General features: G+C 36.6%; 1 protein-coding gene across 2 annotated transcripts in view; it reads left to right on the top strand.

Moving 5' to 3' along the window:
* The window catches only part of SCLT1 (sodium channel and clathrin linker 1), a 237467-nt gene that overhangs the window by 144538 nt on the left and 71039 nt on the right, over window positions 1-21890 (top strand). For both annotated transcript variants that reach the window (XM_057547507.1, XM_057547506.1), the window contains exons 15-17: window positions 8895-8969; window positions 10879-11024; window positions 18904-19096. In XM_057547507.1, coding sequence (XP_057403490.1) covers window positions 8895-8969; window positions 10879-11024; window positions 18904-19096 — 414 coding nt within the window. The remainder of the gene's footprint in view (window positions 1-8894; window positions 8970-10878; window positions 11025-18903; window positions 19097-21890) is intronic.

The raw sequence follows: 21890 nt of genomic DNA, 5'->3' as shown, positions 1-21890 counted from the left end.
CACCATGAAAAGACATGGAGGAAACTTAAATGCATATCACTAAATTAAAGAAGCCAGTCTGAAAAGGTTACATAATATATGATTCCAGCTATAGGACATTCTGGAAAAGGTAAACTATGGAGACAGTAAAAAGATCAATGGTTACAAGGGCTTAAGGAGGAGAGAGAGCGAGATGAATAAGTATGGGCAAAGCATAGAAAATTTTTAGGACAGTGAAACTACTTTATATGATACTATAATGGTGGATATATGTCATTATAAATTTGTCCAAACCCATAAAATGTACAACACCAAGAGTGAACTCTAATGTAAACTATCGCCTCTAGGTGATAATATTGTGTGATGTAGGTACATAAGTTTTAACAAATGTACCACTCCATCGTGGGATGTTGATAACAGGGAAGGCAATGTGTGTATGGGGACAGGAAGTATAGGAGAAGTCTGTAACTTCCCCTCAATTTTGCTGTGAACCTAAACTGCTCTTAAAAAATAGTCTATTAAAAAATTACATGAGGTGAGTTATGAACATAGGAGAAATCCCAAATTTCACACCACAAAATTACTTTTTCATAGATTAGCAACTTATTGTATGAACATATATGGAACATTAAAGTTAAATTTCTTGGGGGGACCTTCAAGATGGTGGAGGAGTAAGACGTGGAAATCACCTTCCTCCCCAGAAATACATCAAAAATACATCTACATGTGGAGTAATTCCTACAGAACACCTACTGAACCCTGGCAGAAGACCTCAGACTTCCCAAAAAGCAAGAAACTCCCAACGTACCTGGGTAGGGCAAAAAAAGAAGAAAAAACAGAGACAAAAGAATAGGAAGGGTACCTGCACCTCTGGGAGGGAGCTGTGAAGGAGGAAAAGTTTCCACACACTAGGAAGCCCCCTCAGTGGCGGAGACGGAGAGTAGGCAGGGGGGAAGCTTCGGAGCCATGGAGGACAGCGCAGCAACAGGGATGCAGAGGACAAAGCGGAGAGATTCCCGCACAGAGGATCGGTGCCAGCCAGCACTGACCAGCCTGACAGGATTGTCTGCTCAACTGCCGGGACGGGTGGAGGCTGAGAGCTGAGGCTCGGACTTCGGAGGTCGGATTCCAAGGAGAGGACTGGGATTGGCTGCATGAACACAGCCTGAAGGGGGCTAGTGCGCCACAGCTAGCCAGGAGGGAGTCCGGGAAAAAGTCTGGACCTGCCTAAGAGGCAAGAGACCATTGTTTCAAGGTGCGTGGGGAGAGGGGCTTCAGAGCACCACCTAAACGAGCTCCAGAGATGGGTGCGAGCCGTGGCTATCAGTGCAGACACCAGAGACAGGCATGAGACACTAAGGCTGCTACTGCAGCCACCAAGAATCCTGTGTGCAAGCACAGGTCAGTATCCACACCTCCCCTCACAGGAGCCTGTGTAACCCACCACCACCAGGGTCCCGTGATCCAGGGGCAACCTCCCTGGGAGTACAAATGGCACGCCTCAGGCTGTTGCAACGTCACACCAGCCTCTACCACCACAGGCTAACCCCACATTCCGTATCCCTCCCTACCCTTGGCCTGAGTGAGCCAGAGCCCCCTAATCAGCTGCTAATTTAACTCCATCCTGTCTGGGCGAAAAACAGACGCCAGAGGGCGACCTACATGCAGAGGCGGGGCCAGACCCAAACCTGAACCCCAGGAGCTGTGCAAACAAAGAAGAGAAAGGGAACTTTCTCCCAGCAGCCTCAGGAGCAGCAGATGAAATCTCCATAATCAACTTGATGTACCTGCATCTGTGGAATACCTGAATAGACAACGAATCATCCCAAAATTGAGGCAGTGGACTTTGGGAGCAACTGTAGACTTGGGGTTTGCTTTCTGCATCTAATTTGTCTCTGGTTTTATGTTTATCTTAGTTTAGCATTTAGAGCTCATTATCATTGCTAGATTTGTTTATTGACTTGGTTGCTCTCTTCCTTTTTATATATATGTGTGTGTGTGTGTGTGTGTGTGTGTGTGTGTGTGTGTGTATATTTTCCTTTTTCTCTTTTGTGAATGTGTAGGTGCATGCTTCTTTGGGTGATTTTCTCTGTACAGCTTTGCTTTTACCATTTGTCCTAGAGTACTGTCTGTCCGTTTTTTTTTTTTTTTTAGTATAGTTTTTAGCGCTTCTTATCGTTGGTGGATTTGTTTTTTGGATCGGTTGCTCTTTCTTTCCTTTTCTTTTATTACATTTTTATTTTTTGGTTTTAAAAAATATTTTCCTTATTTTTTATTTTAATAACTTTATTTAATTTTTTTCTGCCTTTCATTCTCTTTTTTCTCCCTTTTCTTCTGAGCCGTGTAGCTGACAGGGTCTTGGTGCTCCGGCCGGCTGTCAGGCCTGAGCCTCTGAAGTGGAAGAGCTGACTTCAGGACATTGGCCACCAGAGACCTCCCGGCCCCACATAATATCAAATGGCGAAAACTCTCCCAGAGATCTCCATCTCAATGCTAAGACCCAGCTCTACTCAACGACCAGCAAGCTACAGTGCTAGACACCATATGCCAAAAAACTAGCAAGAGAGGAACACAACCCCACGCATTAGCAGGGAAGCTGCCTAAAACCATAAGTTCACAGAAACCCCAAAACACACCAACAGACACGGCCCTGCCCACCAGAAAGACAACATCCAGCCTCATCCACCAGAACACAGGCACCAGTCCCCTCCACCAGAAAGCCTGCACAAGCCACTGAACCAACCTTACCCACTGGGAGCAGACACCAAAAACAACGGGAACAACAAACCTGCAGCCTGTGAAAAGGAGACCCCAAATGTAGTAGGTTAAGCAAAATGAGAAGACAGAGAAATTCACAGCAGATGAAGGAGCAACGTAAAAACCCACCACAGCAAACAATTGAAGAGGAAATAGGCAGTCTACCTGAAAAAGAATTCAGAGTAATGATAGTAAAGATGATCCAAAATCTTCAAAATAGAATGGAGAAAATACAAGAAACATTTAACAAGGACCTAGAAGAACTAAAGAGCAAATAAACAATAATGAACAACACAATAAATGAAATTGAAAATTCTCTAGAAGGAATCAATAGCAGAAGAACTGAAGCAGAAGAACGGATAAGTGACTTGAAAGATAAAAGAGTGGAAATAACTACTACAGAACAAAATAAAGAAAAAATAATGAAAAGAATTGAGGACAGTATCACAGACCTCTGGGACAACAGTAAACGCACGAACATTCGAATTATAGGGGTCCCAGAAGAAGAAGAGAAAAAGAAAGGGACTAAGAAAATATTTGAGGAGATTATAGTTGAAAGCTTCCCTAATATGGTAAAGGAAATAGTCAATCAAGTCCAGGAAGCGCAGAGTCCCATACAGGATAAATCCAAGGAGAAACACACCAAGACACATATTACTCAAACTGTCAAAAATTAAATACAAAGAAAAAATACTAAAAGAAGCAAGGGAAAATCAACAAATAACATACAAGGGAATCTCCATAAGATTAACAGCTGATCTTTCAGCCGAAACTCTGCAAGCCAGAAGGGAGTGGCAGGACATATTTAAAGTGATAAAAGGGAAAAAACTACAACCAAGATTACTCTACCCAGCAAGGACCTCATTTAGATTTGACAGAGAAATTAAAACCTTTACAGACAAGCAAAAGTTAAGAGAGTTCAGCACCACCAAACCAGCTTTACAACAAATGCTAAAGGTACTTCTCTAGGCAGGAAAAACAAGACAAGGAAAAGACCTACAATAACAAACTCAAGACAATTAAGAAAATGGTAATGGGAACATACATGTCGAGGACTACCTTAAATGTAAATAGATTAAATGCTCCAATCAAAAGACACAGACTGCCTGAATGGATACAAAAAGAAGACCCGTATATATGCTGTCTACAAGAGACCCACTTCAGACCTAGGGACACATACAGACTGAAAGTGAGGGGATGGAAAAAGATACTCCATGCAAATGGAAATCAAAAGAAAGCTGGAGTAGCAATTCTCATATCAGACAAAATAGTCTTTAAAATAAAGACTATTACAAGAGACAAAGACGGACGCTACATAATGATCAAGGGATCAATCCAAGAAGAAGAAATGACAATTGTAAATATCTATGCACCCAATCATAGGAGCACCTCAATACATAAGGCAAATGCTAACAGCCATAAAAGGGGAAATTGACAGTAACACAATAATAGAAGGGTACTTTAACACCCCACTTTCACCAATAGATAGATCATCCAAAATGAAAATAATGAAACACAAGCTTTAAATGATACATTAAACAAGATGGCTTAATTGATACTTACAGGACATTCCATCCAAAAACAACAAAAGACACTTTCTTCTCAGGTGCTCATGGAACATTCTCCAGGATAGATCATATCTTGGGTCACAAATCAAGCCCTGGTAAATTTAAGAAAATTGAAATTGTATCAAGTATCTTTTCCGACCACAATGCTATGAGACTAAATATCAATTACAGGAAGAAAACTGCAAAACATACAAACATATGGAGGCTAAACAATACGCTACTAAATAACCAAGAGATCACTGAAGAAATCAAAGAGGAAATGAAAAAATACCTAGAAACAAATGACAATGAAAACATGATGACCCAAAACCTATGGGATGCAACGAAAGCACAAAAGCAGTTCTAAGAAGGAAGTTTATAGCGATACAATACTACCTCAACAAACAAGAAACATCTCAAATAAACAACCTAACCTTACACCTGAAACATTTAGAGAAAGAAGAACAAAAAACCCCCAAAGTTAGCAGAAGGAAAGAAATCATAAAGATCAGATCAGAAATAAATGAAAAGGAAATGAAGGAAACGATAGCAAAGATCAATAATACTAAAAGCTGGTTCTTTGAGAAGATAAAAAAATTAATAAACCATTAGCCATACTCATCAAGCAAAAAAGGTAGAAGACTCAAATGAAGAGAATTAGAATTGAAAAAGAAGAAGTAACAACTGACACTAGAAATACAAAGGATCATGAGAGATTACTACAAGCAACTGTATGCCAGTAAAATGGACAACCTGGAGGAAATGGACAAAGGCTTAGAAAAACACAGCCTTCCGAGACTGAACCAGGAAGAAAGAGGAAATATAAACAGACCAGTCACAAGCAATGAAATTGAAACTGTGATTAAAAATCTTCCAACACACAAAAGCCCAGGACCAGATGGCTTCACAGGCGAATTCTTATCAAGTATTTAGAGAAGAGCTAACACCTATCCTTCTCAAACTCTTCCAAAATATCGCAGAGGGAGGAACATTCCCAAACTCATTCTACGAGGCCACCATCACCCTGATACCAAAACCAGACAAAGTTGTCACACAGAAGGAAAACTGCAGGCCAATATCACTGATGAACATAGATGCAAAAATCCTCAACAAAATACTAGCAAAGAGAATCCAACACCACATTAAAAGGATCATACACCATGATCAAGTGGGGTTTATCCCAGGAATGCAAGGATTCTTCAATATACGCAAATCAATCAATGTGTTACACCATATTAACAAATTGAAGGAGGAAAAACCTTATCATCGTCTCAATAGATTCAGAAAAAGCTTTCGACAGAATTCAACATCCATTTGTTAAAACGCTCCAGAAAGTAAGCATAGAGGGACCTTACCTCAACATAATAAAGGCTATATATGACAAACCCACAGCCAACATTGTTCTCACTGGTGAAAAACTGAAAGCATTTCCACTAACATCAGGAACAAGACAGGGTTGCCCACTCTCACCACTATTATTCAACATAGTTTTGGAAGTTTTAGCCACAGCCATCAGAGAAGAAAAAGAAATAAAAGGAATCCTAATTGGAAAAGAAGAATGAAAAATGTCACTGTTTGCAGATGACATGATACTATACATAGAGAATGCTAAAGATGTTACCAGAAAACTACTAGAGCTAATCAATGAATTTGGTAAAGTAGCAGGATCCAAAATTAGTGCACAGAAATCTCTTGCATTCCTATACACTAATGATGAAAAATCTGAAAGAGAAATTAAGGAAACACTCCCATTTACCATTGCAACAAAAAGAATAAAATACCTAGGAATAAACCTACGTAAGGAGACAAAAGACCTGTATGCAGAAAACTATAAGACACTGATGAAAAAAATTAAAGATGATACAAACAGATGGAGAGATATACCATGTTCTTGGATTGGAAGAATCAACATTGTGAAAATGACTCTACTACCCAAAGCAATCTACAGATTGAATGCAATCCCTATTAAAGTACCAATGGCATTTTTCACAAAACTAGAGCAAAAAATTTCACAATTTGTATGGAAACACAAAAGACCCCAAATAGCCAACGCAATCTTGAGAAAGGAAAACGGAGCTGGAGGACTTAGGCTCCCTGGCTTCAGACTATAGTACAAAGCTACAGTAATGAAGGCAGTATGGTACTGGCACAAAAACAGAATTATGGATCAATGGAACAGGATAGAATGCCCAGAGATAAACCCATGTACATATGGTCACCTTATCTTTGATAAAGATAATCTACAGTGGAGAAACAACAGCCTCTTCAATAAATGGTGCTGGGAAAACTGGACAGCTACATGTAAAAGAATGAAACTACAACACTTCCTAACACCATACACAAAAATAAACTCAAAATGGATTAAAGACCTAAATGTAAGGACAGACACTGTAAAACTCTTAGCGGAATATGTAGGCAGAACACTCTGACATAGATCACAGCAAGATCATTTTTGACCCACCTCCTAGAGGAATGGTAATAAAAACAAAAATAAACAAATGGGACCTAATGAAACTTAAAAGCTTTTGCACAGCAAAGGAAACCATAAACAAGACGAAAAGACAACCCTGAGAATGGGAGAAAATATTTGCAAACGAAGCAGCTGATGAATGATTAATCTCCAAAATATACAAGCAGCTCATGCATCTCAATATCCAAAAACAAACAACCCAATACAAAAATGGGCAGAAGACCTAAATAGACATTTCTCCAAAGAAGATGTACAGCTTGCCAACAAGTACATAAAAGAATGCTCAACATCACTCATCATTAGAGAAATGCAAATCAAAACTACAATGAGGTATCACCTCAGACGAGTCAGCATGGCCATCATCAAAAAATCTAGAAGCAATAATCGCTGGAGAGGTTGTGGAGAAAAGGGAACCCTCTTGCACTGTTGGTGGGAATGTAAATTGATACAGCCACTGTGGAGAACAGTATGGAGTTTCCTTAAAAAACTAAAAATAGAATTACCATATGACCCAACAATCTCACTACTGGGCACATACCCTGAGGAAACCATAATTCAAAAAGTCATGTACCACAATGTTCATTGCAGCACTATTTACAATAGCCAGGACATGGAATCAACCTAAGTGTCCATTGACAGATGAATGGATAATGAAGATGTGGCACATATATACAATGGAATATTACTCAGCCATAAAAAGAAACAAAATTGAGTTTTTTGTAGTGAGGTGAATGAACCTAGAGATTGTCATACAGAGTGAAGTAAGTCAGAAAGAGAGAAATTAGTACCATATGCTAACACATATATATGGAATCTAAAAAATAAAAGAATCATGGTTCTGAAGAACCTAGGGTCAGGACAGGAATAAAGATGCAGCCGTAGAGAGTGGACTTGAGGACATGGGGAGTGGGAAGGGTAAGTTGGCACGAAGTGTGAGAGTTGCATGAACATATATACACTACCAGTTGTAAAATAGGTAGCTACTGGGAAGCAGCCACATAGCACAGGGAAGTCAGCTCAGTGCTCTATGTCCACCTAGAGGGGTGGGATAGGGAGCGTGGGAGGGAAACGCAAGAGGGAGGAGATATGGGGATATATGTATATGTATAGCTGATTCACTTTGTTATACATCAGATACTAACACACCACTGTAAAGCAATTACACTCCAATAAAGATGTTAAAAAAAAATAGTTACATATCTTATACACTAACAGTTCTATCTTAATAAAAGATAAATTTAGATTAATAATCTTATTTACAACATAGGTTTAAAGATCTTCATTATAATCAGAGTTCATTAATTTGAGGTCATAATTTAGAAGCTTATTTTGAACTTTAAAAACATGCTGTTATATAGTATTTCTGTAAAATAAAGTTATGATAAAGATAATTGAATATTAGCAGTGTACTGTCAACAAAGCAGGTTCATCCAGAGTGTAACAGTAGAAAATAACCACACCCATTCTCAAAAATAAATAGAGAAAAACAAATAGCTATGAGGAGCCAGTTGTTATAATGATTGTTCTTAGTTTCAGTCTCATTTGCAAAATTTTAAATTTTATTGAGTATTGATATGCTTGTTTGATTTTACTGATTAAAACCTTTCGAGTCAGAAATGTTTTATGTTCATGTTAATAAAATATCTTTACTATGTCCATTGGCTGCTTATAAGTTTTGCAAAAGAAAATTAACTGTTCTAGAATTTATATACCCATGCATCTTTTAGGCCATAGGTTATCCTGTGGTGTTGTGTCACTGTCTAGTTCTATGTTACCTTTTAAAATATGTGGTAAGAGTATATGAAAAGGAAAACTGTAATATGAGAAAGGGGTCTCATTTATTTTTTTCTCCCCAGAATCCCTCAACCTCTATTTTCTATCTAGTATGTTTACTTAGAACTCCTTGGCATTCTATGCCAGAGGTGATCTCTGAAATCCTGAGATAGGTAGTTCTTTGATGATTTGAGTTTGTCGTTTGGTTTTTTTTTTTTTTTTCCTAATAATCAGTATGGTCCTGCTATACAAATAAGGGTAAGTGTGGTATTCTTAATTATGAACATATCATTTTCCTTTTCTATTTTTCCCCATTTTTCTTAAGGTTTTACAAATATATTTATTTACAACATGATTTGAATTTATAGGAGTGTGCTGAAAAACAAGGCCAAATTGAACGAGCCATTAGGGAGAAAAAAGCAGTGGAAGAAGAACTAGAAAAGGTAAAGAGAAAAAGGAAAAAATAACTACCTAAAACCCAACTGCAAGTATTCAACATTACTGTCTGCTTTCATCATACTATCTACTAGCAACCCCTATATTATAAGTATTCTCCTGGTGAGTGCTTTTATTTGCTTGGAATATTTTCAGAATCTGCGTTTAAAGTACTGGTATTGCCTGTATACATTTCTTAACAAGAGTGGCCACATTATTTGAACTTTTTACTTAAAGGTATAAATTTTACAAAGTAACTGTATTCCTTGCTTAGACCTCATCCCAATATTAAATTTTATTTTGTCTTCTCTTTTTAAATTTTCTGCCAACTCTTATTGGGTGTAGGCCATCTATAAATATAAAAAGTATATATAACCAAAAAAATTATAAATTGCTATGATTTTTACCTTTTTAAAAATACAGATTTTTAATCATAGTTAGGAAAGAATATTTACCCCAGTGACATTTGAGAAAGAATATTGCAAGAAGTCTATAGTTTGAAATTTATTTCTTACTTAGATAACTTTTTTTATTTAGCAGTAAATATCCCACTCTTTTAAAATACCTTGGGGAGAAAAAGAGCTAAATTTGATTCAGCAAATCAAATTGTGTTTTAGGTGCTGCATTAGGAACTTTCATAGAGAGGTTAAGTAATTTACCCAATGTTAAAAAAATAGTAAATGGTAGAGTCAGAGTTTGATTTTCAAAGAAGAGCTATGTGTTATAAAAAACATGTGTTATATCTGTATTATTGACATAAAAAGATTATGACAACATCAGATAATAAAAGAGTAATTTACAAAGGAGAATATAGTATATAATCCCATTTGTGGGGGAAGAAAAAAGAAATATACATGTTATGTTCAGGGTAGGCCATTCATGGTCACCACTCCTACAAGGTTGATCCCTTCTGAGTTTCCCTCTGTTATGGAATAGGAATAGGTCCCACTTAGATTGGACCTGCCATCAGGGTTTGGGATGAATTTTTTTAATATAACATTGCATAGGTTAAGGAATAGGCTTTATTGGAGAAATGTAAAACCTACAAGACTAAAGGCAACAGGTAAAGAAAAGTCACAGCTTTCTCTTCTCCCACTGTTCCACAGACAAGTATGCTATAGTCAAAATACTGCTGGTCCTGCAGTATAGGTCTGTATTTTAGTAGCAGGACATTGACATTTTGATACTCTGTCTTTTTGTAGGGCAGGAGTGACAAAGCAGTCTTGTCAGTGGGAGAAGATACAGGTTACTTGGCCAAGCATTCTGGATTGGAGGGTACTTGTGTGTAGGGTGTGTCTGAAAATGTGAACTGCCTAGCACCTGGAGACCTTGCAGTTCATGGGATGCTACAGCCTCTCTGTCATAGGTGGAAGCCCAGTCTCACAGGAAGCAGAGCTTGAATACAACCACTTCTGCTAGGGAAGGGGAAACCCCCATTTCAGCTAGATCATTGTCTGGTTAACCTAGAGTGAGATTCTGGACTCACCTTCAGATAGTTCTACTCATTGCACCACAGTATGTGTCTGTACTTTTGAATATTGCAATACAGAATTGTCTTAAAAATGTTCATCAAAGAATCAAAGCAGTTGTCTCCAAGTGGTAACATTTAGAGTATTTTTTTAATTTCAGCTATTTTATATTTCTTTCTAACATTTATTAAAACTATTTGAATAGTACAATGAGCCTGAATAATTTCAAAAAATAAGCAATTACTTTATATGTCAGTTTTCAGCATTTTATTTTGTAAATGTGAAACAACCAAAATTAATTATTGATATATTTTAATGTTATAATGGGACAGATGAACACATGATCATGAGTTTTTATTTCTCATCATTTATTTCAGTTTCTAAACTGTATAATTTCTTAAGATAATTTCCTTGTTCAGAGTAGTATACATATAAGCCTCTTCTGCAGATTTACCTTGAAGGCAGAATAAATGAAAATGATTACAGAAAACTAGAAGAAATGCACCAAAGATGCCTGGTTGCAGAGCGTTCAAAAGATGATCTTCAGCTAAGACTTAAGACAGCAGAAAATAAAATCAAACAACTTGAAATAAAGTAAGTTATTCTTTTGGATTTTCAGAATTCATACAATTTTTGACAGATTTTTTATTTTTTATAGGACTCATAATTATATCTTATGTTGAAAAAAGACTTTTTAGCACCAAATAGAATTTTTTTTAAGATTATTTTTGAAAACTAATTTCTTCAGGAAGAAAAGATACAATACTGTACCATTTTATTTTAAGTTTCTTGTTTCTGGCAGTTAAATAGGATGTTCATAAGATCACTTTTTTCATACTAACTATGCAGCTATTACAGCAGTCTGCTTATATTTATTGCTTTTATATTCAGTTTAGAGGTATTGAATATTCAGTAATAATCCATCATTTGTATTTATTACATTGTCTATTAAAATGATAAATTTATAATCTGGCCTATCCATTCTGAATATCTCTCTACCTTTTCCCCCCAGAGTATTACTTATTATAGTAAAACTTACTTAAGTTGCATGAAGTTTTGATCTCTGTTACAGAATATGTTTAATAGGTATTTTAAAAATAAAGAGGACTGATATCAGCAGTATGGCAGAATAGGAGGTCCCCAGCCCATGTCTCTCCACAGAAACAAATATTTGGCAGGCATTCATAGACAAAAATGCCTTTGTGGGAGCACTGGAATCCAGGTAGGAGGTTGCAAAGCCTTAGTGGAGCCCAAAAATGAGGAGGCAGGCCTGCACACCAGTGACAGGCCCTCCAACTATGGTCCCATCTATGAACCCAAAGCAGCCCCATCTTCCTGTGGATTTGGCTCCAGCCCTCCTTGCCCGGTCCCGCACCTAGCCCCTTCCCAAGGAACCCTTATAGGTACTCTCAGTAATAGGCCTGCCAACCTCAGACCTTACTGTGGCCCCCAAAGCATTCCCATTACCCAGCTCCAGTTCCACTCTCCTGCAGCCCAAACATAATGCTGCCCACCCGGGAACCAGCCCAGTAACCTCATGGGAGCACTAATGGACCCACTGGAAGCCACACCTGACTGTGCCCCTGGTAACAAGTCTGCCAGTCTGCCTGGTAACCAGACTGCACACCCAACAAAAGCCACAAGACATGGATCCAGCCCTGTTCTACCACAGTTTGAGGCAGTCTTACATGGCCAGGGGTTCACCCAAGGGACCCAGCAGAAGCCACTCCTGTAGATGCCCCCATTACAGGCCTCAGACCTGACTATGATCCCTGAAGCAGTCTGTGACCCAGCTCTAGTCCCACCCTACCACAGTCCAGAAGCAGTTCTGCCTGCCCATAGGCCAGCCCAGTGAACATGGCAGGAGCACCTTAGAATCCTAACAGACACAACACCTGACTGCACCCCTGGCTACAGGTCTGCCAACCATGGACCTGGCAACAGCCACATGACATGGTTTCAGTCCCGCTTAGCTGTGATCCCAGAGGCAGTCCCATCAGTTCTGAGACAAGACAGGAGAAGGTCTTTAGCTGCCAAAACCAGTCTAAAGACTGGAAGAGGAGTCTGCTCCTTCAAATGCACAGATAGCAACAAAGAATCAAGCAAACATGACACCACCAAAGAAAACTCATAAGACTCTAGTAATCAACCCAAAACAAATGGAGATCCATTTGTTGACAAAAAATTAAAAATAATTGTCTTAAGGAAACTTAATAAACACAGATGGTCAACTACATGAAATCAGGAGAACAATACATGAACAAAATGAGAAGTTTAACAAAGAAATTGAAACCATAAAAGAACCAATCAGAAATCCTGGAGCTGAAGAATACAGCGATTGAACTGAAAAACTCAATAGAGAGCTTTATCAGCAGACTTGGTCATGCAGAAGAAAAATCAGCAAACTCGAAGATTGGTCATTTGAAATCATGCAATGAGAAGAAAAGAAAAAAGAATGAAAAAAGAGGGAAGAAAACCTACATGATTTATGGGACATCTTGAAGTGAATCAGTATCCACATTATGAAAATCCTGGAAGGAGCAAAGAATGAGAAAGGGGTAGAAAGTTTATTTAAAGAAATAATAACAAAACTTCCCAAATCTGGGGAGAGTAATGAACATCCAGATCCATGATGACCAAAGAACAACAAATAGAATGAACATCAAGAGCTTCATTTGATACATTATAATCAAAATGTCAAAAGTCAAAGAAAAAAAGAGAATTTGAAAACAGGAAGAGAAAAGGGACTCATCACATACAAGGGACTCCTTCAACCCCTGCATAAAACTATCAATGGATTTCTCAGAAGAAATCTTGCAGGCCAAGAGAGAGTGGCATAATATATTCAAAGTGCTGAAAGAAAAAACTGGGAACCAAGAATACTATACTCAGCAAAGCTCTCCATCAGAAACAAAGTAGAGATAAAAACTTTCCCAGAAAAAAAGAGATCAAAAGGAAGTTCCTCACACTAGACTTATTGTACAAGAAATAATAAAGGGAGTTTTTCAAGTTGAAAGGACACTGATTAGCAACGTAAAAACGTGAAAGTATAAACCTTTAGTCTTAAAGATAAGTATATAGTCAAATTCAGAATACTCCTAACACTGTAATGGTGGTACATAATCACTTTTAACTCTAGTATAGAAGTTAAAAGATAAAAAAATTTTTGAATAACAGTAGGTACAATAATGTGTTAATGGATATACAATATAAAAAGATGTAAATTATACATCAGTAACATAAAATGTGAGAGAGCAGAGAAGTAAAATTGTAGAGATTTTTATGTGATTGAAGTTAAGTCGTTACCAGGTTAAAATAGACTAACTAAGATGTTTCATGTAAGCCTCATGCCAATCACAAAGAAAAAATGTGTAATAGGTACACAAACGATAAGGGAATGAAAGCATAGTACAAAAATCAACAAGAAGACAACAAAATGGTAATAAAGAAACCAAGGAACTACAAAACAGATAACAATTAACAAAATGGCAATAGTTGTGTCCTTACCTATTAATAATGACTTTTAATGTAAGTGGATTAAATTCTCCAATGAAAATACATAGAGAGGCTCAATGGATTAAAAATCAAGTTCCAGCTATACACTGCCTACCAGGGACTGATTTTAAATATGAGGAAACACATAGACTAAAAGTTACAGGACTGCAAAAGATAGTCCATGCAAATGGGTACCCAAAAGATAACAGGGTGTCTTATATCAGACAAAGTAGACTTTAAGTAAAAAACTATCACAAGACCAAAGATGGTCATTTTATAATGATAAAAGGGTTAATTTGTCAAGAGAAAATAACAATCATAACACTATATGCACTCAACATCAGAGCACCTAAGTATAATAAAGCAAATATTAACAACTGAAGGGAGAAATAGAGGGGAAACAATGATACTAAGGAACTTCAATACCTCACTTTCAGCAATAGGTAGATCATCCAGACAGAAAATCAATAAGAAAACAGCACATTTGGGCAGTGCTAAAGAACAAATAGACCTAACAACGTTCTATACAACAGCAACACAGTACACATTCTTCTCAAGCATGCACAGAACATTCTCCAGAATAGATCATATGATAGGCCACAATGTAAGTCTTACCAAATTTAAATAAGATTGAAATTATATCAAGTATCTTTTCCAACCACAATGGTATGAAACTGAAATGCAGTAACAGGACAAAAAGTGAAAAATTAACAAATAGGTGGAAATTAAATATCACACTCCTGAGCGACCAGTGGGTCAAAGAAGAAATCAAACAGGAAATCAATAAATATCTTGAGACAAACAAAAATAGAAACAAAATATACCAAACTTATGAGATGCAGCAAAACCAGTTCTTAACGGAAAGTTTACAGTGATAAATGCCCTACATTAAGAAAAAAAAGATCTCAAATAAACAACCCAACTTTACACCTTAAGGAACTAGAAAAAGAAGAAAAAACTAAGCCCAAAGTTAGGAGAAGGAAGGAAATGACAAAGATTAGAGCAGAAATAGAGAATTTTTTTAAAAAATAGAAAAGATCAACCAAACTAAGACTTAGTGTTTTAAAAAGATAAACAAAATTGACAACCCTGTAACTAGACTAAGAAAAAAAGAGAGAAAACTCAATAAATAAAAATCAGAAATAAAAGAGGACACATTACCACTGATACCACACAAATATAAAGGACCATAGGAGACTACTATGAACAATGATATGCCAACAAGTTGGACAACCATGAAGAAATGGATAAATTACTAGAAACATACAACCATATGAGAAATAGAAAATCTGAACAGACCAGTTACTCTTAAGGAGACTGAATCAGTAATCAAAAACCTCCTTGGATTTTTGAAACATTCAGAACCAGATGGCTTCACTGATGAATTCTACCAAACATTTAAAGAAGATTTAATGCCAATCCTTCTTAAACTCTTTCATAAAATTGAAAAAGAGAGAACATTTCCAAACTCATTTTATGAGGCCAACATTACTCTGATACCAAAGCAAGACAAAGATACTATAAGAAAATAAAATTACAGGCTAATATCGCTGATGAACATAAATGCAAAAATCCCAAAAAAAAAAAACCTCAAGAGTGTATTAAAAGGATCATAGTGGGATTAAAACCTAGGATGCAAGGATGCTTTTGACATACACAGATCAATAAATGTGATGCAACACCACATTAAAGAATGAGGGATAGGGCTTCCCTGGTGGCGCAGTGGTTGAGAATCTGCCTGCTAATGCAGGGGACACGGGTTCGAGCCCTGGTCTGGGAAGATCCCACATGCCGCGGAGCAACTGGGCCCGTGAGCCACAATTACTGAGCCTGCGCGTCTGGAGCCTGTGCTTCTCAACAAGAGATGCCGCGATAGTGAGAGGCCCGCGCACCACGATGAAGAGTGGCCCCCGCTTGCCGCAACTGGAGAAAGCCCTCGCACAGAAACGAAGACCCAACCCAGACAAAAATAAATAAATAAATTAATTAATTAATAAAAACAAAAAAAAGAATGAGGGATAAAATTCGTATGATCATTTCAATAGATACAGAAAAAGCATTTCACAAAATATAATTCGTAATAAAAACTCTCAACAAATTAGATGTAGAAGAAGTGTTCCTCAACATGGTAAAGGCCATATATAACAAGCCCACAACTAATGTCATACCCTGTGGTGAAAAGCTGAAAGTTTTTTTTTAAAGATCATGAAAATGACAGGAGTGCCCACACTTGCCACTTCTATTCAACATAATACTGTATGTCTTAGAGAAATTAGACAAGAAGAAAATATAAAATGTATCTAAATTGGAAGAGAAGTAAAATTGTCTTTGTTTACAGATGGCATGATCCCATATATTGAAACTGGAGACTCAACCACAAAGCCATTAGAACAAATACATGAATTTACTAACAACAAACTATATGAAAAAGAAATTAACAATTCCATTTACAATACCACCAAAAAGAATAAAATGCTTAGAATGAATTTATAACCAAGGAAGTGAAAAACCTGTACACTGAAAACTAAAAAACATTGAGGAAGTAAGTTGACAAAGTCACAAATAAATATAAAGATGTGTTTATAAACTGAACGAAGCAATAATGTTAAAATGTCCATACTACACAAAGCCATCTATAGATTCAATAAAATCCCTATCAAATTTCCAATGGTGTTTTCACAGAAATAGAAAAAAGTCCTAAAATTCATAGTGAACCTCTAAAAGACTCTGAATAGCCAAAGCAGTCTGGAGCAAGAACAAAAAACTGGATGCATCACACTTCCTGATTTCAAAATATATTACAAAGCTTTAGTAATCAAAACAGTACAATACTGGCATAAAACAGATGTATAGATTATGGCACAGAGTAGAGAATGCAGAAATAAATACACACATTTGTAGTCACTGGATCTTTGACAGGGGTGCCAAGAACACACATGGAGAAAGGATAATCTGTTCAATAAATGGTGCTGGGAAAATTGGATATCCACATGTAGAAGAAAAATTGGACCCTTATGTCACACCATGTACAAAAATAAGGTCATAATGGATTAAAGGCTTAAGTGTATGTTCTGAAACTATAAAATTACCAGAAGAAAACATAGGGAAAAAGCTTCTTGACGTTGGTCTTGGCAGCGGTTTTTTTGAATATGACCCCACAAGTACAGGTAACAAAAGCAAAAATAGACCAGTGGAATTACATCAAACTAAGAACTTTCTGCATAGCAAAGAAAACAGTCAACAGAGTGAAGAGACAACCTATGACATAGGAAAAAATGTTTGCCAATAATACATCTGATATGGAGTTAATTTCCAAAATATGTAATAAACTTAACAACTCAATAGCAAAAAAAAAAAAAGAAAAAAGAAAAAAACACATAAATTGGGCAAAGGACCTGAACAGATTTTTCCCAGAAGAAGACATAGACATCCAATAGATATATCAAAAGGTACTCATCATCACTTATTATCAGGGAAATGCAAATCAAACCCACAGTGAGGTATCACCTCACACCTGTTAGGATGGCTGTTGTCAAAAAGACAAAAGATAACAAGTGTTGGCAAGAATGTGGAGAAGGGAGAACCCTTCTACGCTGTTGGTGAGAATGTAAATTAGTACAGCCACTATGGAAAACAGTATGGAGGTGCCTCAAAAAATTAAAAATAGAACTGCCATATGATCCAACAATCCTATTTCTGGGTATAGATCCAAAGGCAACAAAATCATTGTTTCAAAGAGATATCCACACTCCCATGTTCATTGCAGTCAGTATTATTGACAGTAACCAAGATATGGAAACAACCTAAGTGTCTGTTGACAGAAGAATGGATAAAGGAAAGGTGGTGTGTGTGTGTGTGTATGTGTACATATGGGGATGGATATATATATATATTTCTTTTTTTTCTCTAAGAATCTCCTCCTTTCTCTATTTTTTCTTATAAATAATTTGTTGAAAAACTGGGTTGTTAGTATTGTAGAGTTTCCTCTACCTACATGCATATATGTGGTATCATTTACCTTATTTCCTGCCCCATGCAGTTCCTAAAAACTAATAACTAAATCAAGAGGCTTGATCTGATTCAGCTTTCACTTTTTTTGTAAGAATGCTTCATAAATGGTAATATTTTGGACTCCTGTTTGGAAGCACATAATGTGTCGTTGTTTTTGATCTCAGCATCTTTCTGACTTGAGGATCATTGCCTAGATCCATCATTTCATTAGGATCAGCCAAGGTTGAGATACGAAAGAAGGGGCTACAAGTATTATGTGGGTAAAGGACCTTATATATTCCCTGTGACACCTATTGACCAGGGAATGTTCACAGTATTTGATTATCTGGGATTGAAAAGATGGAAATTTTAAAAGATAGGAATAAAAATTAGCAGTATATTGAAACAAGATACATGTCTGGAGGTTGTGTCACTCAATAATCCATTGTTGAGAAAGTTCAAGAAATATAACCTATTTAACCTGTGATAAAACAAGAAGTTTATACAACTAGAAGTTTATAAAAACCATTTCTAAGACATGTAACAGGAAAATATGAATTGGGTCTTATTATAGTTCATAATTTATTGTAGTCAGCTAATGTCTTCCTACAGAGTTGATTGATAATGAAAGGAGTTTTGACTATTACTTACTCCACCTTCCTCACCATTAGCTTTAGTTTGTCCCCTTGAAGTCCTCTTTACACAGTGATTCTCAGTGTTAGTAAAAAATTTGAAAGAGGTTTCACATTGACTTTCTAGGTGAGTGATAACAGTTCAGCTTATCTATCCTTAGTTAAGATTGCTTAAATTGAACGTATTTGCCTGGTGTAACGTAACATTGTGAAACCACATAGCTTAAGTTTATAGTGAGGAGAAATGGCTCAGAACAAAGAAAACAGGTCTACAGTATAAAATATAGACAGACTTCTTGACTTCTATTACAGATCATTAAGTTTAAAGATTCCTTTTGTTTTGTTTTTTTATTCAGTTCCTCGGAAGAGATATCACGTTGCCAAGAAATGATTCAGAAACTTCAAAATGTATTGGAGTCTGAGAGAGAGAACTGTGGATTTGTCAGTGAACAAAGGCTGAAACTTCAGCAGGAAAATGAGCAGTTACAGAAACAGACTGAGGATTTAAGAAAGATTGCTCTCGAGGCTCAAAAAAAAGCCAAATTAAAGGTATTTTCAAAACTAGTTAGAATTAAATGTATACTTGTGAAAATCAAAATATAGAGAATATTCACAGAGACCTAGTAAAACATTTTTAAGGTCTTTTTGGTTTTTTTTTTTTTGCCTTCTCATCAGATAGCACTAAATCATAATGCAGAGTGTTAGCCAGTCTTTTCTTTATTGTAGAACTTGGCAAGCATACTTGAAAATGATTGCTTTCACTATTCACACACAAAAAAATTCTTTTCCAACCATGAAATGCACTGATATTCCTGCCAAAGCAATTTAAGCAGTGCTAGCAAAACTATAGATTAGATAACTTTACGGACTGCCGTGCTCTCTTTTCCCTCCATAATAGCGTCTCGAAAATAGAACTCTTAAAACTAGCTGTATAGTGGATGGTACGTCAGTGTGATCTGAGAACCCCTCATAGGTAGTCTAAAAATTCCATGACAGGAAGAAAGCAAGGGACAAAAATCTCCTCTGGAAGAAAATTCCCTTTTATTTTCTCTCTCCTTCCCCCCTTCTTTACTCTAATGCTTACATGGTTTGGCAATAGGAACATGATAACCTGTTTGAGGGAGCTTCAAGCGCAGGTATCACCATCAACATGTTGCTTGCCTTTCCGCAATTCCATGTGACTTTTGTAAAAAGTGGCATTAACTCTTTATGATAAAGCTCTATATTTTCCAGTTTCATAGTAAGGATATGGGGTGGTAACATTAGTGTTTCACTTTTTTCTTGTTATTATGAGCTCTCATAAGAACTCACATTCCAACCTAATTCATATCAGTGTATATTTATTGGATGCCTCCTTTTGCAAGTATCAGACACTGTGGTTATTTAGAAAAGCTTCAACTCTGAAAAAGAGACCCTTACATATCATGCAAAAAAGCTTGTGCTTTGTGCTTTAGACTATGGGAAATCTTTGAAAAACAAAGGGGCAAAGTCACACTACCAGACATCAAGACTTGATAGAAAGGTATAGTAATTAAGATAGTGTGTAATCTATATAAGAATAATCGACCTGATCAATGGAACAAAATAAAGTCCAGGAACAAACCCACTTTTCATAATCACCTCGTTTATAACAAAGGCACCATGGAAGTTCAATAGGGAAAGAATTATCTTTATGACAGATAATGCTAGATCTTTACAATAAATCATGCTATAATAATAATAGATCAACTGGGTCCATATTTTAAAAATAAACCTTGACCCCTATATCACACCATACATTTAAATTAATTTGAGCTGCCATGTAGACCTAAATGTGAAATATTAAATGATGGAACTTAAGGAGAAAATCTTCATGACCTTAAGAAAGAATTTCTTAAACAGCACAGGGAACTGATTATAATGAAAAGATGGATGAATTGGATTTCATTAAAATTAAGATTTTTTTTTTTTTTAAATTAAGATTTTTAAGTCATCAAAAGAGACACCATTGAGAGAGTGAAAAGTGGAAGAAAGAATTTATAATACATACAACCAAAAAAAAAAAAAGGATTCATTTCTAGAATATAAAAACTTTCACCAATTAATAAGGAAATAATTAATAAGGAAAAAACGTTTAACAATCAGGAGAAAACAGACACCCCATTTCCAAAAATGGGCAAAAGAATTAAATAGACGCTTTATAAAAGAGAATATATGAAAAAATGTTCAACTTCATTATATGTCTGGGAAATATAATTAAACCTATAATGAGGTACTACTGCATAGCTACCAGAATGGCTAAGATTTTAAAACTGACAATATCAAGTGTTGACAAAGTTGTAAAACAACTGGTACTTTCATGTTATTTTGGGGAATGTAAATTGGTACAACCACCATTTGGCAGTATGTTTTAAAGCTGGACATACATGCATACTATGCCAAATAATAATAATACTGGCTACAGGGCTTCCCTGGTGGCGCAGTGGTTAAGAATCTGCCTGCCAATGCAGGGGACACGGGTTCGAGCCCTGGTCTGGGAAGATCCCACATGCCGCGGAGCAACTAAGCCCGTGAGCCACAACTACTGAGCCTGCGCGTCTGGAGCCTGTGCTCCGCAACAAGAGAGGCCGCGATAGTGAGAGGCCCGCGCACCGCGATGAAGAGTGGCCCCCGCTTGCCGCCAACTAGAGAAAGCCCTCGCACAGAAACGAAGACCCAACAAAGCCAAGAATAAGTAAATAAATAAATAAATATTAAAAAAAAAAAAAAAAATACTGGCTACATACCCAACAGGTATGAGTGCTTGTGTTCATCAAAACATGTATATAAGAATATCCATAGAAGTTTTAATCATATCAAACCCTGAAAATAACTTAAATGTCCATCAACATGAGATGATATAAATAAATTGTGGTGTGTTCATGTACGGGAATAGAAGAAAAAAATGAACTATGTCTATAAGCAATGGTGGGTGAGTCTCACAGACATAAATTTGGACAAAGAAGCCAGACATAAAAAAGCTTATAGTCTATTAATTTCATTATATGAAAGTGAAGAATGGGCATAATTGCCTATAAGGATGGGATCAGAATAATGGTCACATTTTAGGTGGGTGAATATTGATTAGAAGGGCATGTGAGAGAGCCTCCTGCGGTACCTAAATCTGGGTGGTGACTCTGGTATGTCAGTATACATGTAAAAGTTGGTTGTATCCTGAAGATTCATGTACTTCATTGTAAGAGAGAGAGAAATAAATCTTGGCAGAGAAAAAGTGGGTAGGATTATAGGTAGAACAGGAGTGGCTATGAGTTTGATGATTATGGAAGCTGGGTGATCAGCGTATAGAGATTCATTGTAATAGTCT

The sequence above is a fragment of the Balaenoptera acutorostrata genome, chromosome 5, assembly GCF_949987535.1.
Source record: "Balaenoptera acutorostrata chromosome 5, mBalAcu1.1, whole genome shotgun sequence".
In the NCBI taxonomy this organism is placed as follows: Eukaryota; Metazoa; Chordata; class Mammalia; order Artiodactyla; family Balaenopteridae; genus Balaenoptera; species Balaenoptera acutorostrata.
This window is presented reverse-complemented; position numbering and strand designations above follow the sequence as displayed.